Source organism: Sceloporus undulatus, chromosome 2 (genome assembly GCF_019175285.1).
Source record: "Sceloporus undulatus isolate JIND9_A2432 ecotype Alabama chromosome 2, SceUnd_v1.1, whole genome shotgun sequence".
Classification (NCBI taxonomy): domain Eukaryota; kingdom Metazoa; phylum Chordata; class Lepidosauria; order Squamata; family Phrynosomatidae; genus Sceloporus; species Sceloporus undulatus.
The window spans coordinates 239,866,711-239,889,430 of record NC_056523.1 but is presented as its reverse complement, the minus strand read 5'-3'; the positions used below and the strand labels follow the sequence as shown (position 1 = coordinate 239,889,430).

The 22,720-nt window shown below is 38.1% G+C and overlaps 1 protein-coding gene across 1 annotated transcript in view; it reads left to right on the top strand.

Moving 5' to 3' along the window:
• Positions 1 to 22,720, top strand: part of UHRF2 (ubiquitin like with PHD and ring finger domains 2) — a 64,642-nt gene that overhangs the window by 38,232 nt on the left and 3,690 nt on the right. The window contains exons 6-15 of the mRNA XM_042450338.1: positions 2,414 to 2,600; positions 3,437 to 3,560; positions 4,068 to 4,175; positions 4,717 to 4,821; positions 11,424 to 11,530; positions 14,524 to 14,686; positions 16,649 to 16,786; positions 17,456 to 17,579; positions 20,907 to 21,070; positions 21,265 to 21,363. Of these exons, the coding sequence (XP_042306272.1) occupies positions 2,414 to 2,600; positions 3,437 to 3,560; positions 4,068 to 4,175; positions 4,717 to 4,821; positions 11,424 to 11,530; positions 14,524 to 14,686; positions 16,649 to 16,786; positions 17,456 to 17,579; positions 20,907 to 21,070; positions 21,265 to 21,363 (1,319 nt within the window). The remainder of the gene's footprint in view (positions 1 to 2,413; positions 2,601 to 3,436; positions 3,561 to 4,067; positions 4,176 to 4,716; positions 4,822 to 11,423; positions 11,531 to 14,523; positions 14,687 to 16,648; positions 16,787 to 17,455; positions 17,580 to 20,906; positions 21,071 to 21,264; positions 21,364 to 22,720) is intronic.

The following is a 22,720-nucleotide window of genomic DNA, read 5'->3' as shown; positions in this document are numbered from 1 at the left end:
TCAAAATGTTCCTGGGAGAAGGCAACCTTACATTAGAGAGTGCCTTTGCTTTATTTCATCTGCTCACAAAGGTTGGGGGGTGAGGAGAAAATTCTCTGCAGGGTCAGAGACGGAAAGTAACTCCAAAGTAACTTCCTACTGAGTTACAAGAAAAAGCAGGGGGCAGTTCACTAGGTGGTGGCAGCTTAATTCAGTTAAGATAGTTTCTAGTGGTCCCATCCCTATGAGTTAGAAGCAGGAGGGGGACTCAGACCATCACAATAGGAAAGGATTATTTATATTGATCTGCTTACATTGATTTAAAAAATGTTTTGGGAACTTTTTTTTGGATGAAGACTGAAGTGAAAAACTTGTAATGTCAAAATGTTCCTGGGAGAAGGCAACCTTACATTAGAGAGTGCCTTTGCTTTATTTCATCTGCTCACAAAGGTTGGGGGGTGAGGAGAAAATTCTCTGCAGGGTCAGAGACGGAAAGTAACTCCAAAGTAACTTCCTACTGAGTTACAAGAAAAAGCAGGGGGCAGTTCACTAGGTGGTGGCAGCTTAATTCAGTTAAGATAGTTTCTAGTGGTCCCATCCCTATGAGTTAGAAGCAGGAGGGGGACTCAGACCATCACAATAGGAAAGGATTATTTATATTGATCTGCTTACATTGATTTAAAAAATGTTTTGGGAACTTTTTTTGGATGAAGACTGAAGTGAAAAGAATTTACTGCAATAGCAACAAGATAAATAAAAACATAATTACAGTGGTGTTTATATTTTTCTTTGGGCAATAATCATAATTTCATTTTAGTTCTTTTGTCTTGTTTTAAACAAAGGCAAACAATAAACAATAGGAAACCAAAAAGTGTAGTTGGAGACTTCAGCTTTCAGTTTCTTATAGAATGCTTCATATTTAGGTTGGCTGAATAAAATGAGGAGAAATGATATATATTTCAGAGTTCTTTAATATAATAAAGAGCTTGTCTGAATAAAAAGGTGTGAATCGACTAAATTTCCAAAAGTTCCACAAATTTATATATTTTTCTATTAAAAGAAGTTTGCAATCATAACTTCTTCCTAGCTGCTATTCCTAATTTTCAGGAGCCAGGAAGATGTTATAATTGCAAACTTCTTTTAATAGAAAAATATATAAATCTATTTTTTTTCCATTTTATTTAATTAAAACACGAATAACAAATAATGACACATAATAACATACTAACAAGCATTTTACAAATAGGCATTACGTACATATACCTATACATATTATACATATTATCAGTAATTCTCTAAAGCTAAACACTTCCATCACTCCAGGAAGCCAATTGGTATCCCTCTTTTTTAATTTATAGCAAATACTACCAAGAAAAAAGAAAAAAATTGTATTAGTACATATATCCTTTACAATATCCGTATGGGGAAAAGAAATAAGAGTAAAGAGTAAAATTCATATAAAATTATAAAAATATATTTTCCCTTCAGTTATATCCATTCAATCATTTAAACCAGAGAAGAGGAAAAAGATCCTATGTTTTAATCTCTTCATTGAATATTAATTATTATATATATGCTATATTTCATCTAACTCCCTAATTACACTGTTTTCATTCCATCTCATTCATATATATATATTTAAAACGTGGTTCCTGTGAATGGCCCCATGGCTCGGACTAGACAGGGGTGGGCAGACATCTAGCTTGAGGGAACTGCTTCTTTTCTTTTTATCTATCAGCAAGAGCTTGATTCAAAATACTTGAACTTAAGAGTTAAATATTCTGAACCCAAGAGAATGCATTGTATTGCCTTAAAATCATAACTTATGGTTCCTTGATTCTGTTATCTGTCTTCTACACTTAGATCCAGAAATAAACATTGCAATCTTATTAAGACAAGACACAAAAGGGAAAGGGGATGGCAATGAGGGAGAGGGAGTGAGTCCAGCAAATACTGCTGCTTCTCTTTGTCTCAGTCAGGGCATTGGCAGTTGGGATGGATGAGAGGGTTTCATTCTGCTTCTGGCCCAGGTATGGTGGAATTGTACCTGTTTCTTCTCTTCCTCTGAGGCCAGGGCAGTGGTAGTTGGGAGGGAAGGGAGGCTCTTTCATCTGTTTCTGGGCCTAGGCATGATGGAACTGCCCCTGCTTCTTCTTTACCACCCAGGTGAGGGTGTATGAACATACATGTGTGGAATTCTAAAATGAGTTTTGCTTCTTTGCTTAAACAGATTTTTCACCTAAGCTCATGAACTCTTGATATTTCCAAGGTGTAGTATGTTGTGGAATAATTTATGAATGGGCTGAGCTTGTGAAGTATGGCTTGATATTAAGTATGCTTTGGTTTCTTTGTTTGTTTACTCACACTTATGCATAGTCATTTTAAAGCCCTTTCTTTAATATGGAAGATAAGTTTATCCCATTTTGCTTTGCAGGAAAGAGTGGTCCTGAATGCAAGCACTGCAGGGCTGACCCAGATAAAGAATGCCGATTTTGTTCCTGTTATTTGTGTGGGGGGAAACAAGATGCTCACATGCAACTTCTTTGCGATGAGTGTAATATGGCCTACCACATATACTGCCTGAATCCACCTTTGAGCAAGATACCAGAAGATGAAGACTGGTAAATAATGCAGCACAGATCTATAGTTCTTGAGTTGTGAGATTGTAGAAAAAGCATAAAATTTCAGTTTTATAGAGCTAAAGAATTTACATTCCTGCTGACACTTAATATTGATAGATCTGTATTACTTTCCCTTTAGATAAATTAATTTTATATTCAAGGAACTGTTTGATTCAAGTTCTTTTGTGTTCATTGAAAGAAGAAAATATGAAATTGTTAATATTTTACTCATGGAGAAATAATTTTCAGAAAGAATATTACTGCCAGTACTGTAACGGTTATTTAATACACAGTTACACCTTAGTGCCTAAATAGTTTTGATTTCCTCCTATACACTAAGATCAGATACACAGAAGCAAATATCATTGATGAGTGCATAACAGAATAAATCAAGTATCTTATGTTTTGTCTTTGACCTCTGGAGATTCCTAGAGAAATTTGAATGGTACTGTTCATGATCATTTACAAAGTTTGGTAAATACTGTGTTATAATGCTTGCTGTGTGCTTCGAGCTTCCAGCAAGTGCAAAGACAAAGCAAACCACCACCATCTTCTAGGAAGAGAAGGTAGGGGAAGGAAGGACTTGCTTTTGCATTGTACAGAGAATCTTCCCAATCAGTTCTGAATTTAGAGCTCCAGAGTTGAGCAGAGGATTGCATCTAACCTATCAAATGGGGAGGAGGGAGCATAGCCTTGTCAACAGAAAGTGGTTTGTTTGACCATCAAGGTCAATTTCTCAGTCTTGCACAAAATTTTGGAGACTATGTTACTTCTCTGCATATTTTCACCTTATTTTTCATGCTGTAGTTATTAATTTTAAAGCCTGTATCTTTTAGGTACTGCCCTTCCTGTAAAAATGATTCCGATGAAGTTGTAAAGGCTGGGGAAAAGCTAAAGCAAAGCAAAAAGAAGGCAAAGATGCCATCTGCATGTACAGACAGCCAACGAGATTGGGGCAAGGTAAAACCTATTTGGAAAAAGATATTACTGTATGTTCTGTGTTGTGTTCTCCAAAACATGAGTTGTCAGGATACAACATAATGTGCACATCAGAAGCAAGGATGAGTAATTTTTTCCAGCCTTGGGGACAAATTATCCGCTCTGATAGCCTTTAGGGCTGGGTAAAAATACCATAAATAAATAAATAAAATTCAAAAAGGGTGTTAGGGGCCATATCCCAGCAGTGTATAGGAACGTGGCATGCTCTGGAGCCCAGATCAAAGTGAATTTTCCGGTGGCTCATGTTCCTGGGCTCAAAACACAGCTCAGGTTTTGTGCACCTGCTTCCTGGGTTACAGACTGTACTATGAATTTAAAGAAATATCAGCCAAGAGTGAGCTGAGTTTTTTTCTGATTAATTGATCAAATCATATTTTTTCCTGTAATTTAAAGAATTTTGGAAGCAAAATACCTTTCCTAAAGCATCCTATCATTTTGATTTATCAATTGTCTTTCTTATGTCTATAGGGTATGGCCTGTGTTGGCCGCACTAAGGAATGCACTATTGTTCCTTCCAATCACTATGGACCTATACCTGGAGTTCCAGTTGGAGCAACCTGGAAGTTCAGAGTGCAGGTATGATAGAGATACACTTTTTCTAACTATCTTAACATATATGTTTGTAGATTCAAATGATTTTTTTCTTTCTTCTGGAGTTATTTGCAGTAGTGGACAAACCACAGAGGTTTAGTCAAAACTGTTTTCTATTCTTAAAACAGTTTGGGTTTTGTTATTAATTTGGCATCAGTCATGATTCTAAGATCCTAAGACACGTTAGGCCAGTAGATCATCATTCTGTATTGGGGAAAAAATCTCAGTTTCTTCTGCTGTTACATTTGGCTTATTTGGTGGCAGATCCATCAAGAAACAAATACAGTTGAACTTCTTGTGACAGTGAGCTGACCGTAGAAATCCTTCAGTATCGAGTATTGTCCATGATGAGTTTTGAATTTACAATTCTTGAACTGCAGTCCCATGAAATATGGTGAAAACTTTTAAAACTGTCAAAATGCAAAAGCAGTTTTGTTACAGACTGTGGAAATCTGTTACTCAGAAAAGAAAAATGACCATCACCTTGTTGTTAGAACTGATTGTAAATAAAACATTCTTCTCCAAGGTGAGTGAAGCAGGTGTTCATAGACCTCATGTTGGTGGAATCCATGGGCGTAGTAATGATGGCGCTTACTCCCTTGTGCTGGCTGGAGGATTTGAAGATGAAGTAGTAAGTTTTTATCCTAATTATTTATGATCGCAGTAAAGGCCATATGTAGATGTAACGGAAGAGTATTAATAGAACTGTTTAAAAATTTGGTGTATTTCTAGTTTATTTCTCTGTATGTAGGTAGGTTTTGTCATGTGGACATACTAGGAATCTAAATGGAATGGGGAGAATAGAGATAACTCACTTACAAGAAAGTATTATGGGCCTCAGAATAACCTTTCCTTATCACCTACTCTCTTAAACCTAACTTTGCAGGTGGGTGATGCATGCATTCTCTGACACTGGGGGATATTCTTGACAGCTGAAGTCAGCATGTACGCAGTAGCCCTGAGTGGAATAGGGGTCAAATTGTGTTGAGTAAGCACAATTTGGCTGATACAAGGAACAGCACATCTCTCTCCCTGAAGAGTCACTTTAAGTGAATGGAGACTGAATCCTTAGTTTCCCCTTTGAAGTAACTCTAGTGATGGATGAGGAGATGAAGAACTGGACTTAAAGACAGTGCACCAATGTGCTATATTTAAAACCTAGCCTTGGTATAAAGGGGGACATTGATTGTCCCAAATTCTTCCTTGCATTGGGCCCTCAGCTCACTAGCAGCAAAGGTTTGGGAATTGTGTGGGCAGACAACTTTCTCCTTCCTTGATTCCTCCTCCTCACAAGTCCTTCCATCCTCTGTCCTGGAAATCGGAGGGGCAGGAGGGGCCTATACTTCTATTAGTTATTTCTGTTTCCATAGATAGATTTAAATAGAGGCTGTAATTTACATAGAGAAAGTAACCATTTATTTTTTACACTTCCTCAGAAATTGGCATTAGATTATCTATGTAGTAAGACAGCAGAATGTTTTGGGAAGAAGTGTCCATTGAAGTCTTCACCAGTCTGCATATGTGAATATTGAAAGTGCCTGTAGTGACTCAGTTTAGATTTTTCTTCACAGTGCCTTTGACCAGAAATACAAAAACCACACTTTAGAATTTTCAGAGTAAGAATCTATTTACACTTATATAAGAGCTTGCATAAGGACATTTGTTTCCAGTTGCATCCCCACACCAATAGAAGCCTCTTAGACTTTGTAGAGGATTCTATACATTGAAAGGGATTTTTTTTTTGCAAATTCCTTTTTTATATGTGTATGCAGTCCCCTCAGTTACTTCCCACACAATGCAAAGTTACAAGTTACAACCCTCTGAGGCAAACTGAGAGACAGGATTGCAGAGGAAATGGGGAGATGGTGAAAATGATGTCCTCTTCCCACGTTGCTGCTGAGTTTGATCATAGAAACTTTTGCCAGTAGACCACTCACATTTTTTGACACAACCTTGTTCTAAAAGCATAATTTTTCTTTGAATAAAGTTTACTGATAGGCATATTAATGGTTTGATTATATTGTGAACATACCCCTATTTCTTTCCAGTATTTATTAATTTGTCTTTATACTTGATCTTTCTTTTGTGGTGGAACTCAAAGTATTTCACTTGGGGTTGCTGGGGTATTTCCTGTTTAAGCACTGAACAGAACCAGGGTTTAGATTCAGCACCCTTGCTTGCTACAGCATAAATGTACTCTGAGATCGAGAGACATTTCTCATGGTAGACCTACACCTTTCTGAGACCTGTGGCTGGACTATACTATTGCTGCCTCCAGAATGAGGCTGACATGACTACTAACTGTTCCTCAATGCAAAGTACTTTTTCTCATGCAAGCAGAAAACTAGCATATTAGAGAACAGGTTACTCTTTGCTAGTTTTTTATATGGGGAGGTTTTGTGTAGAGAAACCTACAGTCTTGTGAGCCTGTACCTGCTGTCTGGTGTGGTACAGGCTAGATGTGGATTCTCTTCCATAAGAATTAGGTCTCAGCTGGGTACAGATTAGATCCTTGAGAAATGACACTGGAAGAATTCTACTTATTTTTTATAGGTATTGCTATATGTGACAGATTGTCTCAGATGATCTCAGTGTCTAGCACTGAGAAGCAGATGTTGAAAAACATTTGTAACTCATACATAGAGCAGCAAGCTGTTCTGCTATGTGATGAATCAAAATTTGTTCTTTCATTTCATGAATTTAGCCATGGTTTGTTTAGCCATAAACTGTTTTATACAATGAGAGTAATGTTTACTACCTCTTCTCCAGCTCTTTTACCATCAGGAGGAATTCTGAAGCATGCTTAAGGTGAATGATAAAGCAGTAAGCTGTTGTTTTTAAACATCATTAGTAAAGAAAGTGAAATAACAGGCGTCCTCTGCTTTTCTACAGTCTGCTTTTCAGTGATTTGCTCTTTTGACAGTAACTAGAACTACTTGTCTCCTCCACTCCATCCATCCCACTTCTCTCAGAATATCACCCAATCAGAAGTATCCTCACAGAAAAAGGTGTGGACCATTATTGTGAGCTTGTGCAGGCATACATAATTTGGAAGCTCCCCCCCATACCATCTCCCCCCACGTCCATCCCTTACTCCTCCTGTTCTTCCATCCCATGTTTTCTAAATGTGTTCACTAGTTTCACAAGCTCATAGCTGCTTCACTACAACCCCAGATGTCTGAAAGATGTGGTTCCACATTTCAACGATTTCCAGTTTTTGACAGTGCTCTGGTGTGTAACCTGTCGAATAAGCTGTGGACGCCTGTAAGCATTCTCAGTAGCATCAGAAAATAATGTCTTTGGTAACAGTACTTACTTAACTGTTACCACTGAAGGAGATTTCCTCAGAAACTGATTTTTTTTTAAAAGGAAAATATCATTCTGAGAAAAATAGATGCTGAAACATCAGTTGTCATAGAATTGCAAAGGTGCATGGAATACCTTGGTAGCAGAAAGTGGGTCTTGAATCTGTTGGCTTCTTGTAGTGGTGAGCTTTATGTTAGGCTAGCCAGGGAGGTGTTTGCACTATGGCAGTCCCTAGGTTAGTGTTAAGGATTGATCTAGAGTATTTTTTTTCTTACAGTGATATTTTCTTGCCAAGAATTTTACTATTTGCTTATGATGTCTATAAATCAAAATTCACATTTTTGAAATCCCAAAACCTGAATACCAATACTGTCGTTTGGATTCATTATATACACAGTATGTGCAGGAATAAGTATGTATAACTAGTTCCAAAATATTTGCTAGTATTTGAAAAGTTTTTCAGTGAAGTGATTTGATAATAGATCTCAGATATCTCATCAGGTATTTTTAGGGTCCTGTGACAAACAACTGTAGAATAATTGTTTATATGGAATGCAGGTACTGTATACACTCATCTATAAGTCTAAACAATTATGCTCAAAATTGACCCCAAAATCCTAGATCGGCTTATTTATGGGGCACTATGGTAATGTGATAGCAGCTCTTTCAGATTTCCCCATGCAGTTTCTTTCTATCCTGAGCCCAAGCAGTCCTTGGTGATTGATTGATTGATTGCTGTTTAACAGTCCCTCTCCCACCTGTGGACTTCATTGTCTTGGCAGTGAAGGCTGAAACACTGAAGCCTTATATTAATTGCCGCTTCCCTCTTGCTGCTTGCATACACACACTGAAGGACCCTCCAAGTTTTACACTTGACCTATCCATGCGTCATGTCAAAATCCATAATTTTGGCACAAGAACCTGCTCTCGACTTATACATGAGGTCAACTTATAGTTAAGTATATACAGTATTCTGTCACTTACCCCTGGGAAAGACATAATTCTAAGTTTGTTATTAACTGGGACTGAGGGATTGGGCAGAAGCTGTGGGAATATCTATTTCTTGTGCCTCAGCTTCTCTTTTCTTAGAAACCCTCTCAAATCACCTTAAGTTCTAAAGATAGTTTGTTGGCACCAAGATGTTTCTGTTAATTAGGTTTAAAGGATCTACAGTCCCAAACCAAAGTAAAAATCCCCTAATACAGAGTTACAGAACAAGTTGATCAAGTCAATTTGGCGGCCTCTTCTCCAGCTTTTAATTCAAGCAAATGACCACATGAACATTGTGTCAGTACTGGACCTATACAATTATTATATTTCCATTCTTTATCTTAATAATGATAACCTATTGCTTTTGTAAGATTAAGGCGGGTTACATACTACCATTGGGGACGTCCCCAGGATGTCCCAGTTTAAAAAAGGGGCGTCTCTTCTAGACGCCCCTACTCCTGTTGCGGAATCTGTCCGTAACAAATGGCGGCGGCCGTTCCACATGGCCGCCGCCATCTTGACGTAGCAGATGCTGTGCATCCGCACGTCGCACGGTGCTTATGACGTCGCGAGGCGCCATTGACGCCTCGCAGCGTATAACTGACGCGAGAAGAAGCTCCATTTTGGAGCTTCTTTTTTGCTCCGCACGGGAGCCATGTGGTTTGGCTGCTGCAGCTCCCTTGCGGAGCAAACAGCAGCACCGGCAGAACCGCCACAAACCGGCGGTCTGTAACGGACCTTAGAAATCTTCTTTAAAAAAAGGACTCCTTATTCTTATAAGCAATATTTCTTTAGGTAGTATTCTTCATATTTGTATCCGTTGTAAGATGTCACTCAGTGTTGGACATCTGTTTGCCCAAGAATAGAATCCTGTTGGAAGGAATTTAATCTCAATTCAAAAATTTATTCCAGATGATTAGAAAAACCTGCTGTAACTAGTTTGCCAAAAGCTCCTATTGCTGTAAGAGAGAGAGGGGTCAAGCAGACCAGCAGCTTGGATCAGCTTCTGGCCTCTCAAGCCCCAATTGCTCCCCGTTCGGTGCAAGATCATGGCAACAAGATGCCCCGGTCCTGAAGCTGGCCGCTGCCCTGCCAGCAAGGAGTGTTTTGGGGGAGGGGTGTGAGGTTGCGCTTCTTTTGCTGGCAGCCCCGGGCCACCTTAAGCAGCTGTAGCACAGCTTCAACCTGATCTGGGGGCATGCATCATCTGTATGCTCTGCCCCCAGATCAGCCTGAAGCCAGCACTTTGAGCCCGCGTGTTTCAGGCCAGAGGAAGGGAAAGAAGTTTTGTGACATGTATTTCAATCATGTCGGATTCAGCCATATGTTTTTAATTATTATTTTTTTAAAGTTACACTTTTTCTTAGTTATTATCAGCTAGACATCAATGTATTTATTATTGGTTTAATGAAAAATATTAACTCAAATCTCAAAAAGACTAGAAGGGATGAAAGAATTATTGATGATCTGGTTGTAACATCAATATGTACAATGCTATTAAAATAATTAATAGCTTTTATGCTTTCATTTGTTGGTAATAGAGCATTACTCTTCATTTGTATATGCTTAATAAGCTGTTAATCATTTTTAATTTTGAAAGACAAATCGGTAGATTGTTAGGGCTTTCTATAGATTTGCTTAGTGCTGCCAGTAATATTTGAAATGGTGTTTACTGGCACAATTAATATCATTGTATTTATTTTTTAAATTTAGCCTGGGTTTTTTCTGTTCATATTTTTCTTTGTTCATAATAACTCATTATCTCATCACTTGGTTTTACTCTTTTACTACTAAAATTTTATCTAGAATGATAGATACAAAATTTGTTTAGCTTAAGAGTGATGCTTTTATACATTGATGGTTGCAAGGAGTTATCATTCCCATCGCCAGATGATGTGAACCCTTATAAAAGCTACAAATGTTAAGAAGCTGGTGGAATCTAAGGGAGGCTTTTTTTTTGAAGACCAGTTATTGTACTAGTTTTGTGTCTGATTATATGAGTATGGCTGTATTTGGATGATTGTGCCCTTGGAAGAGAGAATGAGTTTATCCTGATGAGATGAAGGCCCTTAAAGCTTGGGACTTCATTGGAATGTTGTCTTTGGGGCTAAAGAAGTTTCTCTACATATATTTGGGACATATGAGTCCTGTTTGCTATTGTTAGATTTCTTAAACTGTCAGGAAAGTTAGCAAACTGTAACTAAGGGTGAAGTTGAGTTGTGGGGGGGGGGGACGCTTCAAAATAAGTTAGACTAATGAAAATTTTAACAGGTTTTGATTCTGTCCTGTTGATACTTGTCCTGAAGAGTGACTGAATGTGTTAAATTGTATTATAATATATCATAATTATTTGTAGAACCTAGTTGCCCTTGTAAAATAAATAAAACTAGCCATGGCAAACAATTTAGAGAGTAATACCCCTACCAGTGTAACTGTTCACTTTCTGCTGCAAAAAAACCCGTAAGGACTAAGAGAGCAATCCTAACTCCCTGATGTTGATGGTACATTTGGTGGCTTTGAATGCAAAAATTAACTGGGCCTGATGAAATCCCTCCCTCTCCTTATGCCTCTCTTACATAATGTGAGCTGACAGGGCTTCAAATGTGGTGAGATGCTTGCCGGAAAGCCCCATTTAGGATTGCTTTGTGAATAACCTGTTCTCCTAAGAAGCTTTTTAGGAAAGTCAGTACTTTTATGTGTGACGTATTTGTTCGAGAGATGACACACATGTAGGCATTGTACAAACACACACACACACGTGCACTCACTAACATACATGAACCAAAACAGCTTTGACGCCAGCAGATGAAGTGCTGGTATAATTTTCTATGCAGTACCATTATTAAATAGGTCAGGTATTTTACCAATATGTTTAACCTCTTGCAATCCTGAATTCTTAGTATGGCATTTTAAAGAATAATTAATCTTCTCATATAGGATCGAGGGGATGAATTTACTTACACTGGGAGTGGAGGAAGAGATCTTTCTGGCAATAAAAGGATTGGAGAACACTCATTTGATCAAACTCTAACACACATGAACAGGTAGGCTTTGCTAATTTATTTTATGGAAAGGCAGAAGCATTCAGCAGAGCCAGGATTTCATCCATTCATTCCTTGAATAAGAAGCCAGCGTTTAGAAACATTATACTTGCAGGCTTTGGAAAATTTGGTGTGATAATAACTGTAGCAGTTTTTTTTTTTAAATTTAATTTCAAGTACAGAAACCTGAAAATAAAAAAAAGAGAAAAGCACTAGGGAAAATATATGAGGGAAATGTAATAATAATAATATAGTTTATTTGTATCCCACTTTTCCAAAACCTGATCAAAGCGGCGACCTGATCAAAGCGGCGACCTGATCAAAGCGGCGTATATTACATATATATAGTATAGTATATAATCAAGGGTTTAGTCATATACATGAATCAAAGCTAATCATGTGTCCAGAAAAATATCTGCTTGCATGTAGAGTCTGGAAGATACACTGTAATGCCTAGATAGAGCGGGAAGATTCTCTAATCAGTAAATGGTGAATAATAAATGCTGTCCGTCTGTCCTTGAACTGCAAGTTTGCTAAAGTAAGGGTATGTAGGATCCAACTACATTGTCCATTAGGTATGTTCCAAATTCCAAGAATATAATTCCAAACTACATTGTTGTTATTATTATTATTATTATTAACCTTTATTTATGTGCTTTCCAGTCATTTTAAACGTATGGTGATCCTAAGGCCAAGTGGGCATTTGAACTCTGTCCTCCAGAGTCGTAGTCCAGTACTCAGACTGGAGGAGGTTTTGCTCCACTTGCTTCATTGGGTTCTCTTTGCATGGTGGCACATTTTCTTTACATATCATTGAGCATGAATAGAAGTTTCCTTCAGACATTTCTGCTTAATGCAGAGTGGCGATAGAATGAATAATTGCTAATTCATAGCAATACTGAACTGAAGCCTGTGTGCACAGCCCTATCTGTGTCCTCATTTCTAGCTTTCACATGATCTTTCTAAGAACTGAAGAAGGCTAAGTTGATTTGGTGTTCTAGGTACCCATTCCAGATCAGATTTCATGGTAGGTAGGTTATGCTGGAAATCAATCGGGTCCTTAAATACCTACTCATAAAGCAAAGAAACTTAAAGAACATTTGACATGATTTCAGGAATTCTGCCATTAGATATCTTATACTGCCACATAGTGTGTTTGAAAAATTGGGCAACTATTTGTCCCCTAGCATTGCAGATCTCTTACAAATTTCCATGGGACATAACCAAGCCCTTTTGCACTTCCCCTAGGTCCAAGGCTGGCTCTAGTTGTGGAAAATATTACAGTGTACACAGTGTTACCTCCAATGAGATGCTCTAAATAGTGGCTCATTTTGGACTTAACAGTCTATTGTTTATCATTATGAGAATGAGCAGTAGCAAACCTTGGACTCATACACTGAGTGTGATCCTTCTTCATATACAAGCGACGAAATGAAAAGCTTCCACTTTTAATTTCTGGTGAGGCATAGACTGAGAGCCAGTGTAAAGCTCTGCCAGAATAGGTACACAGGAGATTGGAGAGCAGCTCCCACCACCTGGATGCCATCCCATACTCAACCACAATCAACCAGAACCAGATGGGCCGGGACAAGAAATAGACCTTCCTGCTCTGCTTTGACGACCACAACCCAACTGTGTTCCAGGAGAATACCTTTTCCCATCTTCAGAGTGGCAGCTTAGTAGTGGCAGAGCATGCTCTCATGGACAATCACTGTCTGTTTGGGTTGGGTGACTGAAACTATGAACCTCCATTGTCTCTCAGCTACCATTGTGCAGCCAGCAGAAAGGTTGCACTGGCTCTATCCAGACCGGCGCTTTGCGCCTGCCTGGATGCATGCTCGGGTTGCCTCGGGGCGTCTTTTACAGACGCCCCACAACCCTAACACGTAGCTGCGGTGGCATAATGTTGGCGCCGCCATTATGACATCATGACCACGCTGCGTCCAAATGACGTGGGCGTGACGTGTTTGTGCTGTGTCAGGCTGCTTGTGGCAGCCTAACAGCGGCCCTGGAAGGAGCTCCAAAATGGAGCTCCTTCCTGGGGGGCACCTCGTTCCTACAGCAACTAGATTACCACAGGAATGGCGCCAGGGGGAAAGGGGCCAAGTGGCCCCTTTCTCTCCTGGCTGCGGCTCCCAGGGTGTCCTGGGGCATGAAGCCCCAAGGACACCCCTTTTCGGGATCAGGGAGAAGCGGCATTTTGCTGCATCTCCCTGGTCCTGAAAAGCGCCGGATTGTGGCCTCTGGGCTGCTGCTGTGGCTGCCCTGGCCCCAATACGTGTCATAAAAGGGCGGCAGCAGGTCGCCCCAAATGGGTGGTCTGTATCCCGCCTTAGATTGGCATAACTCCCAATTACACTAACACAAATAATTCTTTTAGTGTTGTGCAAGGAGATATAGGAGTTATGGGAGTTATCCAATACAGTACCTCCTTGCACAACGCTAAAAAAAAGTTGTGTTGATGTAATTGGGAGCTATGCCAACCTAAGTCATTAAGGCCCAAAACGCACTGCAGAAATAATCACTTTAACTGCGCTGGCTCAATGCTAGGGAATTCTAGGAACTGTAGTTTTGCGAGACATCCAGCCTTCTCTGTCAGAGAGCTCTGGTGCCACAGTAAACTACAATTCCCAGGATTCCTTAGCACTGAACCAGGGTAGTTAAAGTGATCTTGTACTGGATTATTTCTGCAGTGTGTTTTGGACCTAAGAGGATTCTGGTCATAGTTTGTGGCTTTGTTTGAATGCAGCAAACTGGTTTGTGTATGAAGAAGGAGCAGAAGGCCTATATGAGCCCAAGACAGAGGGTTGCTTATTTTAATAACAAACCATGGTGGTTATGTATGAATTGAACTAATAATTTTTGACTTGATGGTTGACTAAAATGCAGTATGTGTGGAAAGTAAAATTGATTTAGCTAGGCATGAGAAGATAATTCCCAGTAGTACTTTAGAAAACATTCTGTCACATGAAGTCTTCAAAAACATATTTTTTCAGGGCACTGGCCCTAAATTGTGATGCCCCACTGGATGATAAAATCGGAGCTGAGTCTAAAAACTGGAGAGCTGGAAAGCCCGTGCGAGTGGTTCGGAGCTCAAAGGGTCGAAGAATCAGCAAATACGCACCTGAAGAAGGCAATAGATATGATGGGATTTACAAGGTGCATATTTTCCTGCTATATTCTTCCTTTCATTGAAAGCTACCAGTAGCAAAAACGTTGCATATTTTATTGGAAATTATTTGGAGTCCATCGTAGTATAAGTGGAAGGCTGCTTTTACAACAGAGCTTTCCCACTTCCTCCTTGGTGCTACAGCTGCCCAGTTTCTCCCTACCGGATTGTGGTGTGGAGCAGAGAGAACTGGGTGAAAATTTTGTGGAGACATCAGACCTTGCGTGAGCATGAGCAGAAATCCCTGTGTATTATTTTTCTAGCTAAAATCCACCATGTCACCACCTATAGTACTCAGCAGGGACCTCTCATCGTTTGAGGATTTTCAAGGAGTGTGGAGGCTGCTTTGAAGAAAAGGTGGAAAAATCCTCCTTATGTAAACAGTCTTTATAAAAGACTATGCAGTTTGGGCCCATTATTAGTTGTATTTCTTTTATTAAAACATTATTATTATTATTATTATTATTATTATTATTATTATTATTATTATTTTAGGACATCAGTTATCTTACACTAGTAGTCACTAAATATGGAAATAGTCTTTGGATTTTCAACTTTAGCATGATTTATCTGAAGAGGAGAAAAGTTGCCATCAAAAAATTTAACTATTATAGCAGTTGACGGTAAAGAATAACAAGGGAGGGAAAGAAGATTCTTTATTAAAAAAAGAGTTCAAACTATTCAGAATGTGATGTTGTTGAGTTCTCATTCATGGGTTATTTTTCTGAAAGGAAGCTCAAAAGATAAGACTTGTATTTTTATCCTACTGCTGTAATGTTTAGGATAATTTGAAATACTGTACATCACCTAGAACTGGTATGCATCAGAATTAATTCCATGGTTTTTGGATATGTGGATGTGACAGGTACTTTTGACAAAGACAGTTACACAATAAATTAAATACATAAGGATTACATTTTCTTGCTGTCAGTTCACATATTTCTATTTTTCTTACCGTAAGATACTAACAAATGTTTATGGATTCATGGTCCACTGTTTGTTGAACACATGAGCATTGGACAGAGAGGCTATGCAGTTCTTCTTACATTAATATTTACAAAAGATAGCAGCTTACATTTGAAATTCATGGGGCACTTCTGTGACCTTCCTGTCTGTAGCAGTTTTCCATGGAACTTGTAAAGCTGCTCCTAAATGTTGGGGGATCATGAAGAACAACTTTCTGGGCAGAGCAAGGAACTGCAGTCAAAACCTGAGAAAACCCTGGTTTATGCATCCAGTGCTTCAGACGGCTGTCATCATCTACAGATACCTTTACTTTGTCATAGATCAACATTAAAAGACGTGGAGGCGACTAGAGGAAACAAAATAATTTTCTCTGATTTCCTAATGTTGACCCCCCCACCCCGTTTTCACTGTTTTTGCCTACTCCTAATAAAGTGGCAAAACCAAAAAGCTCCCTTCCTTAGCTTTATTTGTTACAACAACAAAAATTGGAAAATGAATTCCATTTGTAACTGTGGTTGAAATAAATTGTACTTTTAATGAACCAAATATGTTAATTATTTTTTTCCAAATAGCCCCCCCCCCCCAAGTCACCAAAATCAATCTGTTTTTGCCCTTGTGTCTTTAAAATTTCTGAAAGATTTACATCAATATCTTTTGGAAACCATATTTTTTAGTAAGTCTGCTTTATTCTTCCTTACCCGCAAGGCAGCTTTAACTCACAAAGTTATGAGCTATTTGCATAAATATTAGGAGTATTTTAACTTCCCAGAGCAGTTGCTTAGGAAGTCAAGAAAAATGAGATAATGTCAAAATCAGTCCCCTTTCAATATTACCTGAACTGCTTTTCATATAGCACAGATTTAAAATGAATGGACATCTATATAAAAGCAAAAGTTATTTGGAAAGTTGACTATGATAGAATTAACTGAATGGACTTTGAGATTATGGAAAGTAACACACAAATTATAAAAATATTTGTAATTTAGGTGGTGAAATACTGGCCTGAAATCGGAAAATGTGGATTCTTAGTTTGGCGCTATCTTCTGCGAAGAGATGATGCTGAACCTGCACCTTGGACTCCAGAAGGAATTGAAAGGTCAAAGAAATTGGGCTTAAGTTTACAGGTTAGGACTTTAAAGGCGCCATACTTTTTAGACGTTTTATTGAAACATAACCATTATCATCACAACAATGGCAGATTCTGTGCCTGACTGAAAATCTTTTGTAGTGTGATTGTTATGATCAATATTAAAATAATTGGACGAATAGATAAAACAAGATGCTTCCTTCCTTAATCTTCATTGAAAATATCTTAGAAGCCCCCGATAGAGTAGTACTGTATGTGATCAACTGCATAGCATTGATTTCATTTCTTAACATTTTCCTCAATAAATTACAGAAACACAGAATAACAGGAACAATCCCCAATCCACAATGGGCTTTAAAAACTAAATCATTCCCTGGCACACACACACACCCCAGTCTACCAGTCTGTTTGCTGTCCCTAAATAGAAACAGAGGAACAAGGTTCAGTTTGCGCCTCAAGCCACTGATGATATTCTGTGAATCGGTGGCTTTCTCTTTTTATTTTCACCCTCTAGGACTGCAGTCCTCTTTAATACACTCTTTCTTATCATTTGTCCTAAATTTCCTAATAAGTTGTTTTAGAAATACCTTCATGTTTATGTACATTGTTTCATTTTAAATGTACTTTCAGTTAGAACATCTTCATTTTTATATAAACACTACAGTATTTAAAAATGTTTCTCGGATGTGATGTTTTTATGTTGTAGTACCCAGAAGGCTATTTGGAAGCCATGGCTAGTAAAGAAAAGAAGGATAAAGTTAAAAAACAACCTATGAAACAGGAGACAACAGAACAGAGCAACGGAAACCAGAAAAGACCAATCGATGATGGTATGCCTGCTGGGGATCTTTGAGTTGTGAAACGTAGAAGTCATAAGGGCCTTTGCCCTAGAAGCATTTCTCTGCACCCCATGTGAACTTCTATGGCGCATGTATTCATGTGTGTGCGCGCGCACACACACACACACAGTCTACCAATTGCATTATCTGCTATCTTCTTATTTGTAAGCCAAGCAGCTTAATGAGTACAATTCAGAATGGGAGGGCATATAGAAGCTGTTGTGTTGGTCTTCCCAAAGAGTGATCATGTTGTCAACAAAAGTATCAGCCTTGCTAGGTGAATGGCTTTCAGGATCCATTAGCCATATAGTTTGACTAAACTAACTGGGATATATCTATATCCCTCAAGAGGGAAAGAGTTACACAGGCAGTCTAAACCTCACAAGAAAGTCATATGACCATAAAGAGAATTCATTAACCAAAGTGTCAAATTACCAGCTTTGTGGCAATTCCTGACATTTCAGCTGAAGGGATTGTAGGGAAAGCAGGACACTGTTGCACACTGGTTGCCTAATGGCACATATAAACATTTAACAATGGCACCCATATAAAACGGGGAACATAGCACACTGTGATATACCAGTAATTCATAGGCATAGCTGTGTTAGTCTGGAATATGAGTATATGTAGGGATCTTGTAGTACCTTTGAGACTGTGGGAAAGAAGTTGTAGCAGAAAGTTTCATAGACTTGGATCTGAGGAAGTAAACCAAGTCAGTGAAAGGTTATGCTTAGAGTTGCCATAATTCACTACACCAAACTGGGACAAAAGGTAGGAAAATGTAGGACAAAATCTAGGACTAAATGTAGGACAAAAACATTAATATATTTTTTAAAAAAACATTAATATAAATCCTTATATCATAGAGATCTTGTTGCATCTCTGAGACTAAATGCATCTGAGGAAGCAGACTCTTTCAGTTAATAATAATAATAATAATAACAACAACAACAACAATGATAATAATAATAATAATAGAATTAAGGGACATGTAGATTTTGGAGCACCTCTAGACTAAATGCATCTGAGGAAGGAGACTCTTTCAGATAATAATAATAATAATAATAATAATAATAATAATAATAATAATAATAATAATAATAATAATAATAATGGAATTAAGGGACATGGAGATTTTGGAGCACCTCTAGACTAAATGCATCTGATACAAACAGCAGCAGATACAAAAATTATGGCCTTATAAATAGTTAAAAGGAGATTTAGGGCCCTTCTAGAGGCCAAGGAATGTAGGGCCTGACTTGACTTGAGGAGGCTTTTTTAGATATGTGGGTGTACCTACAAAAATGGCCCTATCCATTCTCATGTGTGGACCAAAGAGAAGGGTTTAAGATGACAAAATGTTTAGATACGTTTCCTGGATGTGCAGATACCACATTTTAGCTGCAAAAAAGAGGGAACTCATGGGCCGGAACTTTACTATTTGAAGCTTCTACGCCCAACAAAGGTAAACATTCTTTTTGATAGGGACTGCAATTTTACCTAACAGAACCTAAAATTCTCTCAATGCAAAAGCAGGGAGGTTTTTTGAACAATTCAGTGATTTTGGCAGTTTTGTTGCCTTACAAAGGACTGAGACATCCTCTATCACATAGGAAGTACCTATTTGGTAATGGCATTTACATTTCCTGGACTTTAAAATGCTTTGTCTCTCAGTACCACATGGCCAGAAGGAGGAGTGGCCTGCCTGCATAGATATCCCCCCTTACTCAGAACAACACCAGCATCTTGACAAAATGCAGGCCTGTGACTAAGATCCTCAATTTTTTTTTCTCTTGTATTAATCAAATACAAAAGTATAAACCCCTAGTCACTGTACTTTCAGTTCTGGGAAAATAATACAATCCTTTCCCAAAGATTGCTGACAAGGAAGCTAGGGAAGAGTGTTTTATAAATACTTGGTCTTGCCAAGCTTCAAGAAATGGACAATAAAATCCTATATTAAGGGGTGATTTCAAGTGAAAATAGTTTCATTCACAGTCAAATTTTTAGCACAAACGTTGTCTTTCTTTGGCCAGATATTTTATTAGACCGGGGGGGGGGGCGGGGGGGGAGTAGAAGAAATTAATAGCCTCTGGTCTGCCCTAGCCTATTAAGAGTCTTTCCCTGCAGATACATATACATGGATTTTGTAGCACCTTGAGACTAACTAAAGAAGAATTTGGCAGCTGACCTTTCATAGACTAACGTCTACTTCCTCAGATACATTCAGATCTGTCCAATAACATCTGAGGAAGACTTAGTCTGTGAAAGGTCATGCTGCCAACTCTTTCTTTGTTAGCCTCAGAGGTTCTACAAGATCTTTCTACAATACTATTCTGCTGTTTAACATGACTTATCTTGAAAAGTACATGGATTATTAGATATAACTTGGCTAAAAGAAATGAGAGGAGTCTGCTTCTCTTCAAGGTCCAGTTAATGTTATCTTAGTGTACACTTTTACTTTCCTTTGCTTTAGTAGTTAACAGAAGTTAGACCTGCCAAAATCTCGTTGCTGAAGGTGCCAGCCTTATTCCTTTCCAGAATACACCTTTCTATTTTGTGTCTGTCCTCCCCACATCTGTTGGTATTCTGTAAGAAAGTCCTCATTATTTGTATTTCTGCAAACATTGGTGATCCCTCATCCTACCCCCCCCCCCCCCCCGCCTGATAATATTTCCCTTTTGTGTACTGGTGGTACCATTATAATTACCAAAAGATTTACAGTTGGAGAATCCATTATCTGTGTCTGTATAAATAAAATAAAATAAAATAAAAATATATGATACTTGTAACATTATATAGCATTTTCTTAATTTTTAAGTAATGTATTGTGGTTTTATAACACTTTATTTTACAGATCTGAGGTTTTCATTTTTTAGGCCAGAACAAAACTTCCAGCAGATTTTTTTAAAAAATTAGAACTCTCCGAAGGAATTAAATTCATCATCCTAATACTGGTTATTTATATGAAAAGGTGATCAGTGCCTCACATAGCTCTTTCCAGCATATATTCATTCTCTAAGAATAAAGTTATTAAATTTAGCTGTATGGTACTCCTTGCAGACAGATATTTTGCCAGAACATGCCAAGTGACAAGGTGACAAGGAAGGAACTGAAGAAGAAATGTGAATATGGTTTCATATAATATGTACCTATTTTACTTTATTTAAACATTATTCTATATATTATTGTCTTGTTTTATACAATAACACTTATTGAGATAGGTTGATATAATTTCATCAATAAGCCTGTCATTAGAGATAATGTAGGTAATCTAAGAATGAATTTTAAAAGAGCTGGTTTATATATATTTTTCAGAAGGTATAGAAGAACCAGAAAACACAGCCAAAGCTATGAAGATGGGAGATGGAGGGAAAAGAGAAGCTTTTCATCTAACTCAGCAACAGGAGTGGTTGATTCAGGAAGACTCTCTGAACCAGAAACTGTGGGATGAAGTTTTAGTTTCTCTTAAGGAAGGACCAGTATGTTTTTACTTTCATTCTGCATTTTTATCTTTTCCTTCAATGACTAGATGTTAATATTCTGTTAAAATGGGGAGCAAAGTTCAGACCTAATGTTCTAATGGAGGGGGGTATTTTTGTAGGAACATTCCTTTTTGATGAAAAGGTAATCAGAATTTCACTATCCAGCTGAGTTATATTTCCCTTCTCTTTAGAATTTTTTGAAGAAACTGGAGCAATCTTTTATGTGTGTCTGCTGTCAGGAGCTGGTTTACCAACCAGTGACCACAGAGTGCCTCCACAACGTCTGCAAAGTAAGTATTTGTGATCTTTTGATTTGTGATTCTGTTGAAGGTCTTGTCATTTTAGAACTGGATCTGTCCCTTTTTAAAAAGCAGTACTCAGATTACATGTATATTTGAGTGGTTGTTTTCATTTTGTCAGAATGGTAAAATTGCATACCATGGTTAAGGATGCCTGTGATATTTTCATATTAATTGATTAATAAATTAGTTAATTAGGATATTGCTTCCTAGCCCACAATGGCTCCCAAGGCGATAGTATTGTTTTGTATAGTCATTGAAAAAGAGGAATAGTTTAGATTGCAATTTAAAGTGGAATACAGTGGTGCCTCGGGTTACGAAATTAATTCGTAACGCGGCCGCTTTCGTAACCCGAAAAGCCTTCGTAAGCCGAATTGCCATAGGCGCTAATGGGGAAAAGCCGCGATTCCGTGCGAAAAAGCCGAAAAAAGCACCAAAAGTTTTTTCGTAACCCGAAAAAACATTCGTAACCCGAAACAATGATTCCCTATGGGATTTTTTCGTATCCCGAAAATTTCGTAACCTGGGTATTTCGTATCCCGAGGTACCACTGTACACTGCCTCAGATTGTGGAGTCTCCTTCTTTTGAGGTTTTTAAACAGAGTCTGGATGGCCATCTGTCAATAGTGATTTGATTGTGTATTCCTGCATAGCAGGGGTTGGACCGGATTTGGGGTCTCTTCCAGCTCTGATTCTGTGACCCTAAAATGGGATAAAAGTTATTTTACATTTTCTTGGAAACAATATTACGTTTCTTTCCCAATTCATGGGCATTATTTATTTATTGAATTTATATCCTGCCTTTCTTTCCAGATGCATGATCTAGTATGATCAAAATAATTCAGTGTCTATAAAGGAGAGGATGTATGCACTTTCTTAATTTTTTCATTGAAATCAGCTTTAGGATCCTGCTCTAATTTCTATCCCTAATGTTGAAAATCTTGACTTAGTTTGCAATTGATATGTAAACAGTTTTGGAAATTTTGATAGCCATCATGCTTGAGAGCTGGCTTCAAAATTCTGGTTGAATTGTAGACTACCTAAATCAGTGGTTCCCAACCTTCCTAATGCTGTGAACCTTTAATACAGTTCCTCATGTTGTGGTGACACAAACCCATGAAATTATTTTTGTTGCTACTTCATAACTGTAATTAAATAGATGTTTTCCAATGGTCTTAGGCGACCCCCATGAAACGATCATTTGACCCACAAAGAGGTCCCGACCCACAGGTTGGGAACCACTGACCTAAATCAACATGAGCTCTTCTGACCTCACACAGTGTAGTTTCCTAATTTTTGAGGACAACTGGGAGATGATAATTATCCTTCATTATTGTTTTCATCAGAC